The sequence below is a fragment of the Gobio gobio genome (assembly GCF_949357685.1).
Source record: "Gobio gobio genome assembly, chromosome: 4".
Lineage (NCBI taxonomy): Eukaryota > Metazoa > Chordata > Actinopteri > Cypriniformes > Gobionidae > Gobio > Gobio gobio.
In genome coordinates, this window is record NC_137100.1 from 51,764,035 (window position 1) to 51,785,658 (window position 21,624).

The following is a 21,624-nucleotide window of genomic DNA, read 5'->3' on the forward strand; positions in this document are numbered from 1 at the left end:
TTCAGTCACACAATTTATGGCTAAAAAGTTACTGAATCGATTTCAAGTCACTGAATCGTTTCGGATTGTATCGTTCTAAATGAACCAATATCATCCTTGAATCGTATCGACAACCTCAAATCGTGATACGAATCGAATCATTGTTAAAACGAATCGTTACACCCCTATAGCTTGCTATTGAGCCTCTCCAAAAATTGCCTACCCTACCTTTAATACCTGGCACAGAAAGGACAGCTGTGACACCCTATAAAAAAAGCTAGTCTTTTTATTTTTAACTACATCTTTCTGTCATGACAAAGTAGGCTAGTGTGATACTTTAAAATATAATTATTTATAATGCTGTTTTTCTTACATTTAAAATAGGTTTTGATATATAAGAAGTGTTGAATTATGGTGACAGATGGTTTTATGGGTATTAAGTGATAATCTAGTAATAATTTTGAACAAATAAAAAGAATATTAATGAACATACATTTGTGATCAGCTCCTATTCATTTCAAAATAAAAATACAGACGAATATATTTATATTAGATTCATATATTTTACATCTAGTGATCCATAATATGGAAATTATTAGTATACTGCTGATTTGTGTTAACCAGTTACTTCCTACTAAGTTGATAAAACATGCACAATGCACAGGACTGGTATTTACATTTTATTTACAACATAAAAATATATTGTACAACATTCATAAAAACAAAGAGTAGGCCAGCTCATAATTTTATGACCTTAAACTGGAACTGTATGAGAAAGTATTATTCTTATTCCATAATTTATCAATCTATTCAATTACAAGAATACATTAAATCACAATTTAAACAAAACATTCTAATATCAGACATTTATAGGCTGTATATAACCTTAAGAGTGACTAAAAAATGTCTTTCAAAAGGACTTTTATATTTTGGCATGTTTAGTCTTTATTTATTAATAAATAGTTCATAATGGATCAGTAATGAATCCTGGTTGCGCTGATCTCCTTCATTAACCTCCTCGGAGATACAGAGTCATGTGAATGGTGCTTCCAGATGTGATGCCGTAGTCTTGCAGCTTCATGCCAGCCTTCAGTTGTTTGCCGCTGTAAATCAGTCGATGCTGATCCTTGGGGACACTCTCTTTCTGGAAGATCTTCGTCTGGAGCTGATCTACGGTCTCATTGACATCAACATCATAGGTTTTGGTCTGGCCCTTCTCGTTCTTGACGAACACTTGGAGAGGTGCAGGGTTCGTGATGAGCAGCATCACCACTGAGCCTGAGAGCAAACCGTAACTGCTGAGGCTTCTGGAATCATCCTCAAGGCTGATACGGTGACCGTTTTCGCTGGAAAGCTTCTGTTTGTAAGGAGGTTCATTGAAGTGCTGAGAGATGAGCCGCTTGAGTTCACCTACTGTGGCATCACCGCTCACCACCAGCCGCTTCACATCTCCGTTCAACAGTTTTATTATCAGTTCCATTTCCTGCCAACATGAGATAAAATATAAAACAATTAGAACTACTACAACATCATATACTTATTTAAAACTGAAGATTAGCTTGCAATATTTTCATAACATTATAGGGCTATGCAACTTACCGAGCTGGATTGTACAAATAGGCTGCTGGCTTTCGCTGAATTGCTTGAATAAGTCTTGTAAGTCTCACACCGAAATCAAACAATGTGTCTCTGGTCACAGTGAGCCGAGGCATGAATATTTATACAAAGCATCAACTCAAGCCCCGCCTCAATGTTTTGTTTCTGAAAACTTACTCAGTCACTTTCTGTTTCCATTCTCACTTAATCGCTGATGTAAGTCCTGAGAAATCATTGATCAACACGATGTTCAGCGCAAACATATAACACATATAGGCTAGGCCTACATATAAAAAACATTTATTCAGTTAAATAAAAAATATTAGCCTATACAAATAAATATTTTTCTTTAGCCAATAACATTTTTTGGATAAAACGTTCTGTAAAGGTTAGTTTCATGGTTGTAAAAAAAAAAAAAAACTATAACCATTAGAGAATGTTCTGTAGGCTATAGGTTCTTCTTATGTTATTACAAAAACACCTATGCAACATCGGCATTCTGGAAAGGTTATATGGAAACGCTAAAGGAATATTCTCTGTTTGCCGCATGTGCCTATTAGTTTAATGTAATTTACATTAACAACTGTGCATAGTTTAGATGTTTCATAAAAAAATTATATAAAAAAAAATCAAGATAAATGTAAGTTGTTTTTAAACTGTCCTCATACTTGAGTTGCATTTACACATAAGAGGGAAAAGGATCATTGGAATGAGAAGGCATTCCACATGATCACGTGATTGGGGAAATCCAGGTAAGTGAAGCACGTCATACAGAACAGCAGGCAAATACACCTGGTCCATAAAGTTTGCATGATACAGTGCACAATAGGCACACCTGATTGGTGACAATCTTGTTTATGTGCTAAACAGTCTATTTATAGTGCAGTATTGTGTTTATTGCCTTGGATAAGCTTTTTTTCGAAATATTCTTAAGACGCTTGATGGCGCAGCTACATGGCTAAAACTGAAGTATTGAAGTTTATTTATACATTATTTTGGATGGATTATTCAACATATAGAGACCATGACATTGAATATTTTTGATTTTAGAAGTGATTTCATTAAAAGTGCAATATGTAAGATTTTTGCAGTAAAATATCCAAAAACCACTAGGCCAGTGTTATATATTTTGTTCAGTTGAGTACTTACAATACCCCAAATGTTTCCAACTATTTGTAAATCATGAGAAAATTGCGATTGTACCCAAGGAACCGGGACATGTGAGGGAGTCGCCTGTCAATAGCGTCATACCCGTGTTACCCTTGATTTCCGCTTTTACTGCCGTAGAAACCATGGCAACAGACGTGGGCAACTGCGTAACGTCTAGCGGCACGCTATTGTAGTTTCGTTCAGACCATGGCCAGCAGACTTTGGAACAAAAGGAGAAATCCAAAGAGGACGAATATCAACGTGGCGTTTTCGAGATGGCGAGAGCTTCGCAACGAACTTCGACTTGACAGAGATGCTGTTCTTGCATGTGCTTTATTAGACAGGTGAGCAAATGTACATTAAACGAATCAATGTTATGTATCTCAACACAATGAAATATTAGAATATCATCAGTATGGAATTATGGTAAATACGAGTTTCCTTGGTAAAAATTGCACATGAACGCCCTCACATTTTGAAACTTGAATGCAATGAGCTCGTAATCACGACTTCAGAAGTCGGAATTATCAAATTTCCGATAGCACGTGAAGGACGCATTATTAGTAATCGCGCCCTGCTTCATACAACAGCCATGTTAAAAAACATGAATGCGTTCACTCATCCATAAACATTATTTCCCCATAAACATTATTAGATCCATCAGTATGACGACAAGTTCCATGATTCCACTCTCATTCACTGCCTCGATGACTTCAGCCCGGGTGATGGACGAGTCCACCTCTGAGTCCTCAGCCACTGCTTCCTCAATGGAAGACATGTCAGTGGGATTGAGGAGATCCTCAAAGTATTCGTTCCACCGCCCAACGATATCCCCAGTTGAGGTCAACAGGTGCCCATCTCCACTGTAAACAGTGTTGGTAGGGCACTGCTTCCCCCTCCTGAGGCCTCAAACGGTTTGCCAGAATCTCTTCGAGGCCAACCATCTTTCTCCATGGCCTCACCGAAGGCCCGATTTTTTTGCCTCCACGACTACCCGGGCTGCAGTCCGCTTGGCCTGCCGGTACCTGTCAGCTGCCTCCGGAGTCCCACAAGCCAGCCAGGCCCGATAGGACTCCTTCTTCAGCTTGACAGCATCCCTTACTTCCAGTGTCCACCACCGGGTTCGGGGATTGCCGCCTCGACAAGCACCGGAGACCTTACGGCCACAGCTCCGAGCAGCCGCATTGACAATGGAGGTCGAAGCTCTATTCAATTACATAAATACGTTAAATCACAATTTACAGTTTTTTACGATAGCTATGACCATTTTTGCAATACTTTCAACAATTTTCCTAAACTGTTGACACACTATCACACCTACATCACACAATTGCCAAAACGGTTAATTTCATGCTCAGAATCACACATTGTAAACTAAACTCCAACACTAATTTTCAAAATACAATGATACACTAACACTTTTTCTACCAAAACACTAACACATGTTCTCTTCCAACAGGAACATTTAGTCAATCACAGCGCAATGTCATAAAAACACTAGATGGAATTACAGAAACTGCATTATTTTATGTGTCAGGTCTGCCCTTATACAACAGACAGTATATTTTATTGATCATAGATTGTGTGTATTTTGAAGACTCTCCACATTTTTGTTTTGTTTGGTTTAGTAAATGCATGCATTTTGTTTCTTTTGCTGCAGAAATTCTCCCTTGCCCTTGTCCTGGTTCTCACCTTCCTCTCCCTATTTTTGCTTACTTTCTTTGTGTTGCTCTATATTGTTCCTTTTTCACACAAGATCAGCCCAAATAGGCCCTCTTTTACTATATACCATATGGTCATGTGATTGAAAGAACATCAACACCTGAACAATTCCTAGATGGGAATCAGCTGTGATTTATATATTTGCATAACTTCAATCGGCTGTTTCTCAGTACCAATGGAATAAAATACAGGGGATATATTTGTGTTTCAATTCACAATATAAACAGCTGTTTACCTTGACTTTAGCCTATAAGGATATGTTTAGAACATGATGTTATCTCTTCTGACATACAGTGTTAAAGCATTGGTAAATTTGGCAGTAAAAATCCAGTGTTTTGGTCTTGGTTGAGCTTGTGTGTAAAATAAGTTCAAGCATTTTAAATTTGTGTTAACTGTATGCATTTTGTTTAAAAGCAACAATAAATGTGTTAATTGTATAGCCTACACAGACAGATGTTGTGCTAACTGCGTTAAGAGTTTAGGACATTTGTTAAAAGTATTGAAAAAATTGTCATAGCGATTGTAAAAAACTGTGAATGAAAAATTCTAATATCAGACATGTTAAGTACATATAGGCTATAAATCTTGAAAGTGAAAATGTCTTTCAGGACTTTTATATTGTGGCATGTTTAGTCTTTAGTTATAAATAATGAATCCTGGTTGCGCTGATCTTCGTCATCCTCTGAGACGCAGGGTCATGTGAATGGTGCTTTTTAAGAATGGTGATTCGATGCCATCTTGCAGCTTTATGCCAACCTCCAGTTGTCTGCCGCTGTAAATCAGTCGCTGCTGATCCTTGGGAACTCTCTCTTTGTGGAAGATCTTAGTCTGGAGCTGATCTACAGTCTCATCGACATAAACTATTCAACAATTAATATAAAAGTAAACAAACATGAATGTTTTTTAGTTTTTTTTTAAACAGTCGTCTACTTGAGAGTTTCATTTACACATAAGAGGAAAACAGAGATCTTTGGAATGAGAAGGCATTCCACATGATCACGTGATTGGGGAAATCCAGGTAATTGAAGCACAAATACACCTGGTCCATAAAGTTTACCGTTTTCTGTTCTTGCCTTCACTGCATGATACAGTGCACAATAGGCACACCTGATAGGTGACAATCTAGTTTATGTGTTAAACAGTCTATTTATAGTGCGGTATTGTGTTTATTGACTGGCATAAGCTTTTATCTAAATGTTCTTAAGACACTTTTGATGTCAAAACAGGGACATGGCTAAAACTGAAGTATTAAAGTTTATTTACACAGTGTTCCAAATTATTACGCAAGTGACATGTCAGTGATAAACATTCTGATTTTAGTTTTTCAAAGAAAGTGATTGCTTTATTTCTTCTTATCTTTTTGGATAACTGGTATCAGTCATTAATCTGAGACAGGTTTGTTAAATAGTTTGAACTATTACTACATTTAAATAGTTAAATGGAAACCCTACAAACAGGTATTTGGAGCTGCTGCTGTCTCAAGAACCTCTCATGCAGGCTGGCAGTTGTGCGTAAAGTTGCATTTCAGCCACCTCTAATCAAAGCTCACAAAGAGAAACTCTTTACCAGTAACTCCATAAGTCTATAAAACATCCACAATGCACAGGACTGGTATTTACATTTTATTTACAACATAAAAATATATTGTAGCCTACAACATTGATAACAACAAAGGGTATTCCAGCACATATGACCAAACTGCTGTATGAGAAATGACTAATCTAATTCCATATTATTCAATTACATACATTAAATCACAATTTACACTAAATATTCGGATATCAGACATACATATTAGGCCTATGTAGGTACATTTATAGGCTATAAATAATCTTATCTAAAAGTGTATTTCAGGATATTGGCATGTTATATATTTAGCGTAATATAAGCCTATGTGTGTGGGGTTTTTTTTCTTCATGTAGACTCAGCCGGGGCCTCAGCAAACTTACAAAGTAGCCTCAAAATGAGTTCTAATCATTTAAAATGAATCAAAAATAATTATTAATAAATTATAAAAAGATAAATACTCTGGAAGTACATTACAGTTCTTAAGACATGACGTTGTAACACAATCCATACGTTACATCGTCAACTTAAGTAGGCCTATCATTTACAGCATTTACATAATTTAACACAATAAACGACAACAGCACTGTTTTGTGCACACATTCTAACCGATTAACCTCCTCGGAGACGCAGAGTCATGTGAATGGTGCTTCCAGATGTGATGCCGTAGTCTTGCAGCTTCATGCCAGCCTCCAGTTGCCTACCGCTGTAAATCAGTCGCTGCTGATCCTTGGGAACACCCTCTTTCTGGAAGATCTTCGTCTGGAGCTGATCTACGGTCTCATTGACATCAACATCATAGGTTTTGGTCTGGCCCTTCTCGTTCTTGACGAACACTTGGAGAGGTGCAGGGTTCGTGATGAGCAGCATCACCACTGAGCCTGAGAACAAACCGTAACTGCTGAGGCTTCTGTTATCATCCTCAAGGCTGATACGGTGACCGTTTTCGCTGGAAAGCTTCTGTTTGTAAGGAGGTTCATTGAAGTGCTGAGAGATGAGCCGCTTGAGTTCACCAACTGTGGCATCACCGCTCACCACCAGCCGCTTCACATCTCCGTTCAACAGTTTTATTATCAGTTCCATTTCCTGCCAACATGAGATTAAATATAAAAGTATTAGAACTACTACAACATCATAGCCTATAGCCTACCTATTTAAAACTGGAGAATGCCTAATGTGCAATATTTTCATAATAGGCAATTTAATTAGACTTACCGAGTTGAGTTATCCAAATAGGCTGCTACGGCTTTCGCTGAATTGTTTCTTGAATAAGTCTTGCAAGTCTCACACCGAAATCAAACAATGTGTCTCTGGTCACAGTGAGCCGAAGCATGAATATTTATACGAAGCATCAACTCAAGCCCCGCCTCAATGTTTCGTTTCTGAAAACTTACTGTCACTTTCTGTTTCCATTCTCACTTAATCGCTGACGTAGTCCTGACATTGATCAACACGATGTTCAGCGCAAACAAACAATATAGGCTATACAACACATTTATTCAGTTTAATTTATATAATGATTAGCCTTATATCTAAATAAATCTCGTTTCCTTTATCCGACAATGTTTGGTTCACAGAACGTTCTGGTTATTTGTCTAAAGTAGCCTAATCTACATTAACAACAGTGCATGGTTTATCAACGTAGATGTTTCATAAACATAAAAATGTATATACAAATAAATCAACATAAATGTACGTTTTTTAAACAGTCCTCTACTTGAGTTTCATTTAGACATAAGAGGATCATTGGAATGAGAAGGCATTCCACATGATCACGTGATTGGGGAAATCCAGGTAAGTGACGCACGTCATACAGAACAGAAGGCAAATAAACCTGGTCCATAAAGTTTGCCGTTTTCTGTTCTTGCCTTCACTGCATGATACAGTGCACAATAGGCACACCTGAAAGGTGACAATCTTGTTTAACAGTCTATTTATAGTGCAGTATTGTGTTTATTGCCTTGGATAAGCTTTTTTTCCCTAAATATTCTTTAGACGCTTGATGGCGCAGTACATGGCTAAAACTGAAGTATTAAAGTTTATTTATAAATTATTTTGGATGGATTATTCAACATATATAGAGACCATGACATTGACATTTCCTGATTTTAGAAGTGTTTTCATTAAAGGATTAGTTCACTTCAAAATGAAAATTCCCTGATATTTTACTTACCCCCATCTCATAAAAGATGTTCATATCTTTCTATCTTCAGTCGAAAAGAAATTAAGTTTTTTTGAGGGAAACATTCCAGGATTTTTCTTCACATAATGGTTTTCGGTTGCAGCCAAAATGTTGATGGTTCAAATCAATGCATTTTCATAGGTCTTTGAATGGCTTTAGACGCTCTGCGCGATCCCAGATGAGGAATAGGGTCTTATAGCGAAACGATCGGTCATTAAAAAAATTAAAATATATATACTTTTTCACCTAAATTGCTCATCTTGCACTGCTCTGCATCGTGCTAGTGATTGCGCAATAACGTCGAAAACGTCACGCTAGACGTAGGCAGAAGTACCGCCCCGTGTTTACAAAATGCACATGTGAAGACTAATACAAATGCTCTTTAGCAAAAAAAAAAAAAGGTAAAACAATGTCAGATGATTTTGAAGTTGAAGATGAAGTGTTTTTTGGTAAAGAGAGTTGGTATTAGTCCTCGCACGGTCGCTTGGGGCGGTACTTCTGTCTACGTCTAGTGTGACGTTTTCGACGTGATTACGCAATCACTAGCACATCGTAGAGCAGCGCAAGATTAGCAATTTAGGTTAAAAAGTATATTTATTTATTTTTAAATGACCGATCGTTTCGCTAGATGAGACCCTATTCCTCGTCTGGGATCGCGCAGAGCATCTGAAGCCATTCGAAGACCTTTGAAACTGCATTGATTTGGACCTTCAACATTTTGGTTGCAATTGAAAACCATTATGTGAAGAAAAATCCTGGAATGTTTACCTCAAAAAAAAAGAAAAAAAGAAAAAAAGAATTTGACTGAAGAAAGAAAGACATGAACATTTTGTATGAGATGGGGGTGAGTAAAATATCAGGGAAAATATTCATTTTAAAGTGAATTTGTTCCAGAATTTTTTTTTGTTATGCTGGTTTAAAGTGTCTTCACACCCTAATAATCACTTAGTCACAAGTTCATCACAAGTTAATTGGTCTAAATGTATTTATATGTATCATATGGGGAAGGCGTAGGACCATAAAATGTTAGTCCAAATTCTGTCCAAAAGGTTCAATGTCCTACCTTCCTGTCAACGTATGTCTTTTCGTACCTCCACTCACCCTGCTCACGCAGACATCACACGTCATCAGCGTGTTTCATGCTATGCAGTTAGACAGACGACAGTCACAGAGGCCAGGCACCGCAACCAGGGCCGTAGCTAGGGAATTCTGGGCCCCCTGAAAAATGTGGGCCCCCAATGCCCTCCACTCATATCATATACGGTGAGGGTAAGATAGAGGCGTGGAGGCCCACAACTGGTGCCATGCACCTATTAAGGATTTCTAACAGACAAATAAATAAATGCAAATAAAGGTTCCCATTCAGTCGGTCACTCTCGACGCCACGTCGGAGTACCGACGAATAGGAATCTCGCTCGCGAGAGCCAATCTACTTCGAGTGTAACTAAACGAGCCAATGCACATTGGCATGCAATGATTGCACCAGGTGCTCATGCCACGCCGCGCGGGTATAAATGAGACACAGGTGATTGCATCAAATCAACCTTTTGCTTCGGAGCCGTCCTGACTGAAGACGGAAGCCGCCTTTCGGAAGCGATCTCTTCAGTCGGTGTTGGTGTGACGGCACAGCAGCGGTCGCGTGGTTTTCGGATCATCTCTCTGTGTTGTTTGTTTAGAGCAATCACAAAGGCTGTTCTCACAGCTGGTTCGGTGCGCTAGGTGGAGAGCGCTGAAAAGCCGTTCTTATGGCTGGTAAGAGAGCGCCTTCGTGTGAGAGAGCGCGCACGTCAGGCTGCACCCACCCCCTGACTGTGTCGACGCGACCCCGCCCCCTGCGTGCTTCAGCACCAAGGAGAGCGTCCTTCTGAAAGAACAAACACAGATAGAGCTTGCGTCTTTTTCAAGATGACATTCTATCTGTGTGTTTCTGGATGCGGTGGTTTCCTGTCACCAAGGGATGGTCACCAGCGCTGTATCTCGTGTTTGGGCGTTCAGCACGCTGAGGCAGCGTTGGTGGATGACTCATGTTCTCACTGCGGGAACATGACCATCTCGGAGTTGCGGTCTAGACTCCATCTCGCAAGGGGTGGAGTCCCCGTGCCTCTGCCTCGATCTAACCCTCCACAGAGGGTTACTTCAGGCAGTAGCACGGGTGATTTGAGGGTTACGGTGAGCGCGCTTCCCCCAGGGAACCAACCCCCGGGGAACCCTCATCCCTCACGCACTCCGCAGCCAGCAGAGCTGCCGTCGGAACGTGGTGGGCCGTCCTCGAGATGTGCACCATCCGTATCCTTCGGGGCTCCCCCTGATGATCAGATGTCCATCGCTGCATCGGAGGGAGGGTCAGACTTCTCTGGAGATGACGTGTCGGCGCAGGGGGCTCCTTCGGGAAGATCCGCTGTGCCCGATACGGATCCGGAGATGATGGCCATGCTTTCCCGGGCCGCCGAGAAGATCGGGCTCGTGTGGAACCCTCCACCGTGTCCTGAACCTTCGAGGTTGGATGATTGGTTTCTCGGGGTGGCCCGTGCTGGTTCTCAGCGCCCCACCCCGGTTCCTTTCTTCCCGGAGGTGCACGAGGAGCTCACTAGGTCGTGGACGGCACCTTTTACTGCCCGAAACCGGCCCAGTGGATCCTCCTCCCTCACCACCCTCGATGGCGGACCTGCAAAGGGTTACACGCAGGTTCCTCCCGTGGAACGGGCCGTTGCTATGCAACTGTGCCCTAACTCCACATCCAGGGGGAACCCGTGTCTCCCCTCCCGAGCCTGTAGGTACTCGTCCGATCTGATCGGAAAGGCCTACCAGGCTTGTGGAGAGGCAGGCTCCGCCTTACACGCTATGGCGTTGTTGCAGGTTCATCAGGCCCAGGCACTGAAGAACCTGCACGAGGGTGGTCACGATCCCGCAGTTCTCCAAGAACTGAGAACCGCAACGGACCTCGCGCTTCGTGCGACGAAGGTTACGGCGCGGGCCGTGGGTCGTGCGATGTCCACTATGGTGGTCCAGGAACGCCATCTCTGGCTGTGTCTGGCAGACATGAGGGAGACCGACAAGATCAGGTTCCTTAACTCCCCCGTCTCCCAGACCGGCCTCTTCGGCGACGCGGTCCAGAACTTCGCCCAGCAGTTCTCGGCCGCACAGAAGCAGACTGAGGCCATCAGTCACATCCTGCCACGGCGGTCAGCTGCTGTCTCCACCCCGCCGCCGGCAGCACCTCAGTCTGCTCGTCGCCGAGGGCGGCCGCCTGCGTCTGCCTCCGCTCCCGCGTCGCAGCAGCAGCCTCCACCCAAGCGACGTCGTGGAGCCGGGCGCAAGCAGGCCGCCCAGCCCGTCCAGGCTCCTGCCAAGAGAGGTGGCAAAGGCAGGGGCAAGGGCAAGCGGCCCTGAGACGGGCGACCCGGAGATGGGGAGGACTGCTCTTCTGGAGACGGTGACCGCACCGCTCCATCCCCCGGAGGAGGGCCGGGAGGAGAATTTTGTGTTCCGTTTTGTTTCTGTTCCGCCGCTGGGCTCAGCCCCAGCGGTACCCAAATTTTCAATAAAAGAGCAGTTTCCTCCATCTCTGGGTCCTCAGGGGGCTCGGAGAGTTGTGGCCGGTCAAACGCCGGACCACACTTATCCTCCCCCTTCGCCAGCGGGCAGCAGTGGACGACCTCCTCACGTTCCTCCTGCCCACCTGTGGAATCAGGTAAGTGTTGCCCAGCACACTCTCACCTCGCTGCGGGCCGCCTCCACGAGACAGCCGCCCCAGCCCGGTACCTGTATTCCACCTCGCTGCCCCACCGTGGGTGCGCCGGTGGTCCCTATGGTCCCGCTTGCACGGTCTCTGCGAGCCTGGCTAGAGCTCCCCAGTCCGTCTCGCTGGCTCATTCGGACCATCAGGCTCGGCTATGCGATTCAGTTCGCCCGGCGCCCCCCCAGGTTCAAGGGCGTCCGCTTCACCTCGGTGAATGCTGCAGATGCCCATGTCCTGCGTGCGGAAATCGCTGTCCTACTGGCGAAGGACGCGATAGAGCCGGTCCCTCCAGCCGATATGAAGACCGGCTTCTACAGCCCGTACTTCATTGTACCCAAGAAAACCGGTGGGTTACGGCCAATCTTGGACCTGCGAGTCCTGAATCGGAGCCTCCACAAGCTACCGTTCAAGATGCTCACGCAGAAACGCATTTTCGAATGCATCCGTCCCCATGATTGGTTTGCAGCGATCGACCTGAAGGATGCGTACTTTCATGTCTCGATTCTTCCTCGACACAGGCCGTTTCTGCGCTTTGCGTTCGAGCGTCGAGCATATCAGTACAGAGTCCTGCCCTTCGGGCTGTCCCTGTCCCCCCGTGTCTTCACGAAAGTCACGGAGGGGGCCCTTGTGCCCATGAGAGAACAGGGTGTTCGCATCCTCAACTATCTCGACGACTGGCTCATTCTAGCACAGTCCAAGGATCAGTTGTGCGAACACAGGGACCTGGTGCTCAGACACCTCAGCCAGATGGGTCTTCGGGTCAACTGGGAAAAGAGCAAACTCGCCCCCGTGCAGAGGATCTCTTTTCTCGGTATGGAGTTGGATTCGGTCGAACAGACAGCGCGCCTCACGGAGGAGCGTGTCCAGTCGATGCTGAGCTGCCTGAACACGTTTCAAGGCAGGATGGCGGTTCCACTGAAACAGTTTCAGAGGCTCCTGGGGCATATGGCGGCCGCTGCGGCAGTAACACCGCTCGGCCTGCTTCATATGAGACCGCTTCAGCATTGGCTACACGGCCGAGTCCCGAGATGGGCGTGGCAACGCAGCACTCACCGGGTGAGCATCACACCGGCCTGCCGCCAGTCCTTCAGTCCATGGTCAGACCCCTCGTTCCTTCGGGCCGGAGTGCCCCTGGAACAGGTGTCCAGGCACGCTGTGGTTTTTACGGATGCCTCTGCCATGGGCTGGGGAGCCACGTACAACGGGCATGCAGTGTCAGGGGTTTGGACGGGCCCGCACCTGCATTGGCATATCAATTGCCTCGAGTTGCTAGCAGTGCATCTTGCTCTGAGCCGCCTCAAAGCGTGGTTACGGGGCAAAGATGTACTGGTCCGCACGGACAACACTGCGACCGTTGAGTATATCAACCGACAAGGTGGTCTGCGCTCCCGTCGCATGTCGCAACTCGCCCGCCATCTCCTCCTCTGGAGTCAGAAGTGTCTGAGGTCGCTTCGGGCCATTCATGTTCCTGGTGTGCACAACCGTGTGGCCGACGAGCTTTCACGAGCTGCGCTCCCAGGCGAGTGGCGACTCCACCCCCAGGTGGTTCAGCTGGTTTGGAGACAGTTCGGGGTGGCACAGGTCGACCTGTTTGCCTCCCCAGAAACGTCCCACTGCCAGTGGTTCTATTCGCTGACCGAGGGTACACTCGGCACGGATGCCCTGGCGCACAGCTGGCCCCAGGGGCTGCGCAAATATGCGTTTCCCCCAGTGAGCCTACTTGCACAGACTCTGTGCAAGGTCAGGGAGGACGAGGAGCAGGTCCTGCTGGTGGCGCCGTACTGGCCCAACCGGACCTGGTTTCCAGAACTTATGCTCCTCGCGACAGCCCCTCCTTGGCCGACTCCTCTGAGGAAGGACCTTCTGACTCAGAGACGGGGCACCCTTTGGCACCCGCGTCCAGACCTGTGGAAGCTTCATGTCTGGCCCCTGGACGGGACGCGGAGGTTCTAGGTGACTTACCCCAAGAGGTAGTTAACACCATCACTTCGGCACGAGCACCGTCTACAAGACAGGCTTACGCCTTGAAGTGGAACCTGTTCGTCGAGTGGTGTTCTTCTCGCCGAGAAGACCCCCGAAGATGTTCGATCGCGTCTGTGCTTTCCTTCCTGCAACAGGGGTTGGAGCGTAGGCTGTCGCCCTCCACCCTCAAGGTTTATGTTGCTGCAATATCCGCCTATCACGACCATGTAGAAGGTAAGACGGTTGGGAAGCACGACCTGGTCGTCAGGTTCCTTAGGGGGGCGAGACGGTTAAATCCTCCTCGCCCCCCCTCCATACCCTCTTGGGATCTTGCTCTGGTGCTCCGAGCACTTCAGAATGTCCCATTTGAGCCTTTGCAGTCAGCAGAGCTAAAGATTCTGTCAATGAAGACTTCGCTGTTGGCTGCATTGGCCTCCATCAAGAGGGTAGGGGACCTGCAGGCATTTTCGGTCGACGAATCGTGCCTAGAGTTCGGGCCGGGTGATACCCACGTGGTGTTGAGACCCCGGCCTGGCTATGTGCCCAAGGTTCCTACCACTCCCTTCAGGGACCAGGTGGTGAACCTGCAAGCGCTGCCCCCGGAGGTTGCAGACCCAGCCCTAGCTTTGCTCTGTCCCGTCCGCGCTCTGCGGGTTTACGTGGATAGAACTCAAAGCTTCAGAACCTCAGATCAGCTCTTTGTCTGTCACGGAGGCCAGCAGAAGGGAAAGGCTGTCTCCAAGCAGAGGATGGCCCACTGGATAGTGGATGCCATCACCTTGGCTTACCAAGCACAAGGTGTGCCCTGTCCGCTCAGGGTGCGAGCACACTCTACTAGAAGTGTTACATCCTCCTGGGCGCTGGCACGTGGCGCCTCGCTGTCAGACATCTGTAGAGCTGCGGGCTGGGCGACACCCAACACGTTCGCTAGATTCTATAGCCTACGTGTAGAGCCGGTCTCCTCCTGTGTTCTCACCTCAAACGGGTAGAAGCACTGAGAGGCCCCGGCTCTTGTCGGCTTGCTGCGCTACGGCGCTTATATTCTCCAGAAGCAAACTCTGTGAGTCCTCCACCGCCCTCGGTGCCGGACGTGGCGGAACGTCTGGCATCAGGCCCCTTGCCGCTGAATCCTTGAGAACCGGTATTGGGCTTGGGCCATATGAGTGACCCTGCGGGGATCCCATATTTCTTCCACGGTCGCTCCTACGGGAAGCCCGTGTCTTTCCCTTGGGAGAGCCTTCCCTGCAGTGGGACTGAGCCCCCTTCTCCTTGCGGGCTATGGCTCAGCATTGTACTCCACATAACTCCTTCGGGGTACGATGTGGGCTCCGCAGCGTTCCCTTCTCTAGGGCACGCTTTCCCAGTGTTATCCAATAATCACTGAGCGGGTCATGCGGAACAGCAGTGATGGACTTCCCGGTGTGAGCCCCGTCTCTTCAGGTAAGAGAGCTCAGGTGGCTCACACAGGGCACTGGATGGGGGCAGAAGCCATGGCGCTTTGGTAGGGATTCCTATTCGTCGGTACTCCGACATGGCATCGAGAGTGACCGACTGAATGGGAACGTCTCGGTTACGTATGTAACCCTCGTTCCCTGAAGGAGGGAACGGAGACGCCACGTCCCGTCGCCATGTCCTCTGTACCCTGCTGGGGTGCCTGTCTACCTACCCGGCTCCTCAGCAAAAGGCTGATTTGATGCAATCACCTGTGTCTCATTTATACCCGCGCGGCGTGGCATGAGCACCTGGTGCAATCATTGCATGCCAATGTGCATTGGCTCGTTTAGTTACACTCGAAGTAGATTGGCTCTCGCGAGCGAGATTCCTATTCGTCGGTACTCCGACGTGGCGTCTCCGTTCCCTCCTTCAGGGAACGAGGGTTACATACGTAACCAAGACGTTATTTATTTTACTTATTTTTTATGCAAAGTTGTTTATAAATATTATATCAAAACAATAGCATTAGGCGATTAATATAACTTATTATTGTGCAAGACAAACTAATAAAATAACAACAAGAGACAAGAAATTTGTCAAATGATAAAATAAACTTATTTAAAGTAGGCCTTAACAAAATAATAGGTCTATAAAATGTCAGTCTGATGTCTAACAGGTGAGTTAAATATTCAGAAATTAAAATGAATGCAGTCAAGTGTAAAATAAAACCATTTGATTGTATCACTGTCTTCATTTTTGATGAAGATAATGTGCTATTAAATAAAGCTAATAAATATATCCATCAATAGCAATGAGTTGAATTCCCGTTTCTTGACAGTATTATTAGAAATATCGGCGGTATACAAAAATGTGACCATACCGGAGTCTTAGGTGTCCTATCGGGGCACGGCACCCCATCACATTGACTCCCAGTGCATACACTAATCTGTCTTGTTAAAGAATGTTAGACTGATTTAGCCATTTTCCTGGCCTCCCTCTCCTTTTCATGACGTTACTAGTACCAGATTTTTTCTCCACATTTTCAGTCAGTTTCACTTCCACTGTAACTTTTTCTAACTTCAATTGTTCTCGGAGCAGCCTCAAGTCTGATTGGTTCTGTTCACTAATTAACCATCAGACTAAACCATTTTTAGGGAGGGGGAAAAATCTTTAAGTAGCCTAAATTGCATGTTTTTGCATGTTTCATTTAACTCTCAGGCATACAAATAAATATATTATAATTCAACGCCGAAATTAATCTGCAGCAGTCAGGTGGTACAGGTCAGTGCTCTTTAAGTTGTTTATGCTCATTATTATTGTAATGTGCTTTGAGACATGAGGTAGTTTAACGCTGCATCGCGTGACGCTTTACAGATTCTGCTGTATGCGTTCCTGCATGTGTTTTGAAGAAAGCTTGGCTTTGGAGAGCGCTCTGAAGAGAGTGTGGGATCTCATGCTTTCAAAGCTAGCTTGCTAGGGGTGTAACGATTCATCTACTACATCGATGTATCGATTTATTTTCCTACGATCTAACTACATCGATCTGTGCTCGGCAACTTGGCCTTCTGGACGACATATATCGATCTAACATCGTTTTAAAAGGTAATCAATCGATTGTATCGATAATAGGAAATAACGCATTGGATTTAAGCACGTCAGACTTTACATGGATGTATTTTCATAGCACTTTTAATAATAAAGGCGTCAAACGTTACTCGATTCAGTCTGCCTATCTGTGACATCATCGCCTCGCACCAGCAGCAGCGCTAAGAAAACAAAACATAGCATGGCGGATGGCAGAGGAGAAGCCAACCAGCGAAAAATGATCAAGCCACCAGGAGAAAGAACTACCTGTACCTGTACTTTCAACCCTGGCTAAATGTTACCTGTCCATTCATGACACTAGTGTGCCAGCAGAGCGAGCTTTAGTACTGCTGGCGACATAGTGAACGCACAGAGAAGTGTTCTGCGCTCAGATCCGTTGATATTTTGGGGAAAAAAATCTGTAGAGTCATTGAAGAGTAGTTGGTTAGATTTATCTTTTGTTAAATATTGTTTTTGTTTATTAAACTGAGAGTAGTAGCAGCTTCAGCCAGTTTATTCAACCTGAAGAAATGTTGGTTGCACTTTATTTTTGATATTAATATTGTATTTATATTATTTTAATGTTGAAAAACAACAGCAAAAGTAGCAGGTAAACCTACTATTAATTAAACCCGACGAGAAGTTAGTTGCACTTTATTTTTTATATTAATATTGTAATATTTTTATGTTGGAAAACAAAAGCAGAAGTAGCAGGTTAACCTACTGTTGAAATGTTGGTTGCACTTACTGTGCTTTTATTGAAAATTTATTGAATAATGAAAATGAGAGCAGAAAAGGTTAACATCCTGTTAATTCAACCTAAACTGTTGGTTGCACTTTATTCAAATAAAATTTGAATGCATTTGCCATTAATTGTTGTTTACTTGTTTGTTTATATCCATAATTAATTTTTACCTGATTCCCTTACAAGAAACAACAGGAATCTAGGAAACTTCACCTGCACTGAGCAGAATCCAGATATTTATTTCAGTCACACAATTTATGGCTAAAAAGTTACTGAATCGATTTCAAGTCACTGAATCGTTTCGGATTGTATCGTTCTAAATGAACCAATATCATCCTTGAATCGTATCGACAACCTCGAATCGTGATACGAATCGAATCATTGTTAAAACGAATCGTTACACCCCTATAGCTTGCTATTGAGCCTCTCCAAAAATTGCCTACCCTACCTTTAATACCTGGCACAGAAAGGCTATATAAAAAAAGCTAGTCTTTTTATTTTTAACTACATCTTTCTGTCATGACAAAGTAGGCTAGTGTGATACTTTAAAATATAATTATTTATAATGCTGTTTTTCTTACATTTAAAATAGGTTTTGACATATAAGAAGTGTTGAATTATGGTGACAGATGATTTTATGGGTATTAAGTGATAATCTAGTAATAATTTTGATCAAATAAAAAGAATATTAATGAACATACATTTGTGATCAGCTCCTATTCATTTCAAAATAAAAATACAGACGAATATATTTATATTAGATTCATATATTTTACATCTAGTGATCCATAATATGGAAATTATTAGTATACTGCTGATTTGTGTTAACCAGTTACTTCCTACTAAGTTGATAAAACATGCACAATGCACAGGACTGGTATTTACATTTTATTTACAACATAAAAATATATTGTACAACATTCATAAAAACAAAGAGTAGGCCAGCTCATAATTTTATGACCTTAAACTGGAACTGTATGAGAAAGTATTATTCTTATTCCATAATTTATCAATCTATTCAATTACAAGAATACATTAAATCACAATTTAAACAAAACATTCTAATATCAGACATTTATAGGCTGTATATAACCTTAAGAGTGACTAAAAAATGTCTTTCAAAAGGACTTTTATATTTTGGCATGTTTAGTCTTTATTTATTAATAAATAGTTCATATTGGATCAGTAATGAATCCTGGTTGCGCTGATCTCCTTCATTAACCTCCTCGGAGATACAGAGTCATGTGAATGGTGCTTCCAGATGTGATGCCATAGTCTTGCAGCTTCATGCCAGCCTCCAGTTGTCTGCCGCTGTAAATCAGTCGCTGCTGATCCTTGGGAACACCCTCTTTCTGGAAGATCTTCGTCTGGAGCTGATCCACGGTCTCATTGACATCAACATCATAGGTTTTGGTCTGGCCCTTCTCGTTCTTGACGAACACTTGGAGAGGTGCAGGGTTCGTGATGAGCAGCATCACCACTGAGCCTGAGAGCAAACCGTAACTGCTGAGGCTTCTGTTATCATCCTCAAGGCTGATACGGTGACCGTTTTCGCTGGAAAGCTTCTGTTTGTAAGGAGGTTCATTGAAGTGCTGAGAGATGAGCCGCTTGAGTTCACCAACTGTGGCATCACCGCTCACCACCAGCCGCTTCACATCTCCGTTCAACAGTTTTATTATCAGTTCCATTTCCTGCCAACATGAGATTAAATATAAAAGTATTAGAACTACTACAACATCATATACTTATTTAAAACTGAAGATTAGCTTGCAATATTTTCATAACATTATAGGGCTATTCAACTTACCGAGCTGGATTGTCCAAATAGGCTGCTACGGCTTTCGCTGAATTGCTTGAATAAGTCTTGTAATTAAGTCTCACACAGAAATCAAACAATGTGTCTCTGGTCACAGTGAGCCGAGGCATGAATATTTATACAAAGCATCAACTCAAGCCCCGCCTCAATGTTTTGTTTCTGAAAACTTACTGTCACTTTCTGTTTCCATTCTCACATAATCGCTGATGTAGCCTAAGTCCTGAGAAATCATTGATCAACACGATGTTCAGCGCAAACATATAACACATATAGGCTAGGCCTACATATAAAAAACATTTATTCAGTTAAATAAAAAATATTAGCCTATACAAATAAATATTTTTCTTTAGCCAACATTTTTTGGATAAAACGTTCCGTAAAGGTTAGGTTCATGGTTGTAAAAAAAAAAAAAAAACTATAACCATTAGAGAATGTTCTGTAGGCTATAGGTTCTTCTTATGTTATTACAAAAACACCTATGCAACATCGGCATTCTGGAAAGGTTATATGGAAACGCTAAAGGAATATTCTCTGTTTGCTGCATGGGCCTATTAGTTTAATGTAATTTACATTAACAACTGTGCATAGTTTAGATGTTTCATAAAAAAATTATATTAGTTGTTAGTTGTTTTTAAACTGTCCTCATACTTGAGTTTCATTTACACATAAGAGGGAAAAGGATCATTGGAATGAGAAGGCATTCCACATGATCACGTGATTGGGGAAATCCAGGTAAGTGAAGCACGTCATACAGAACAGCAGGCAAATACACCTGGTCCATAAAGTTTGCATGATACAGTGCACAATAGGCACACATATAGGTGACAATCTTGTTTATGTGCTAAACAGTCTATTTATAGTGCAGTATTGTGTTTATTGCCTTGGATAAGCTTTTTTTCCCTAAATATTCTTAAGACACTTGATGTCAAAACAGCTACATTGCTAAAACTGAAGTATTAAAGTTTATTTATTAATTATTTTGGATGGATTATTCAATGTGTAGATACATGACGTTGCAATTTCCTGATTTTAGTAGTGTTTTCATTAATACCCGGGACACAGTAAGACCATATATATATATATATATATATATATATATATATATATATATATATATATATATATATATATATATATATATATATATATATATATATATATATATATATATATATATATATATATATATATATATATATATATATATATATATATATATACATATACACTCACCTAAAGGATTATTAGGAACACCATACTAATACTGTGTTTGACCCCCTTTCGCCTTCAGAACTGCCTTAATTCTACGTGGCATTGATTCAACAAGGTGCTGAAAGCATTCTTTAGAAATGTTGGCCCATATTGATAGAATAGCATCTTGCAGTTGATGGAGATTTGTGGGATGCACATCCAGGGCACGAAGCTCCCGTTCCACCACATCCCAAAGGTGCTCTATTGGGTTGAGATCTGGTGACTGTGGGGGTCATTTTAGTACAGTCAACTCATTGTCATGTTCAAGAAACCAATTTGAAATGATTCGAGCTTTGTGACATGGTGCATTATCCTGCTGGAAGTAGCCATCAGAGGATGGGTACATGGTGGTCATTAAGGGATGGACATGGTCAGAAACAATGCTCAGGTAGGCCGTGGCATTTAAACAATGCCCAATTGGCACTAAGGGGCCTAAAGTGTGCCAAGAAAACATCCCCCACACCATTACACCACCACCACCAGCCTGCACAGTGGTAACCAGGCATGATGGATCCATGTTCTCATTCTGTTTACGCCAAATTCTGACTCTACCATCTGAATGTCTCAACAGAAATTGAGACTCATCAGACCAGGCAACATTTTTCCAGTCTTCAACTGTCCAATTTTGGTGAGCAAATTGTAGCCTCTTTTTCATATTTGTAGTGGAGATGAGTGGTACCCGGTGAGGTCTTCTGCTGTTGTAGCCCATCCGCCTCAAGGTTGTGCGTGTTGTGGCTTCACAAATGCTTTGCTGCATACCTCGGTTGTAACGAGTGGTTATCAAAGTTGCTCTTCTATCAGCTTAAATCAGTCGGCCCATTCTCCTCTGACCTCTAGCATCAACAAGGTATTTTCGCCCACAGGACTGCCGCATACTGGATGTTTTTCCCTTTTCACAC

At 43.4% G+C, this 21,624-nt stretch overlaps 3 protein-coding genes across 3 annotated transcripts; all 3 read right to left on the reverse strand.

Moving 5' to 3' along the window:
- Positions 1 to 645: 645 nt before the first annotated feature.
- LOC307124719 (uncharacterized protein) lies at positions 646 to 1,670 on the reverse strand. Its single transcript, XM_079814145.1, has 2 exons — positions 1,579 to 1,670; positions 646 to 1,462 (listed from the first exon to the last, which is right to left on the reverse strand). The coding sequence occupies exon 2, from the start codon at positions 1,457 to 1,459 to the stop codon at positions 989 to 991; it is 471 nt and encodes a 156-aa protein (XP_079670271.1). The 5' UTR covers positions 1,460 to 1,462; positions 1,579 to 1,670; the 3' UTR covers positions 646 to 988.
- A 4,013-nt stretch (positions 1,671 to 5,683) lies between these two features.
- On the reverse strand, positions 5,684 to 7,328 carry LOC307124720 (uncharacterized protein). The gene is made up of 2 exons (XM_079814146.1): positions 7,228 to 7,328; positions 5,684 to 7,098 (listed from the first exon to the last, which is right to left on the reverse strand). Exon 2 carries the CDS (start codon positions 7,093 to 7,095, stop codon positions 6,625 to 6,627), a length of 471 nt encoding a protein of 156 aa, XP_079670272.1. The 5' UTR covers positions 7,096 to 7,098; positions 7,228 to 7,328; the 3' UTR covers positions 5,684 to 6,624.
- Positions 7,329 to 18,534: 11,206 nt separating this feature from the next.
- LOC307125753 (uncharacterized protein) lies at positions 18,535 to 19,563 on the reverse strand. The gene is made up of 2 exons (XM_079815833.1): positions 19,466 to 19,563; positions 18,535 to 19,349 (listed from the first exon to the last, which is right to left on the reverse strand). Exon 2 carries the CDS (start codon positions 19,344 to 19,346, stop codon positions 18,876 to 18,878), a length of 471 nt encoding a protein of 156 aa, XP_079671959.1. The 5' UTR covers positions 19,347 to 19,349; positions 19,466 to 19,563; the 3' UTR covers positions 18,535 to 18,875.
- Between the last annotated feature and the right edge of the window lie 2,061 nt (positions 19,564 to 21,624).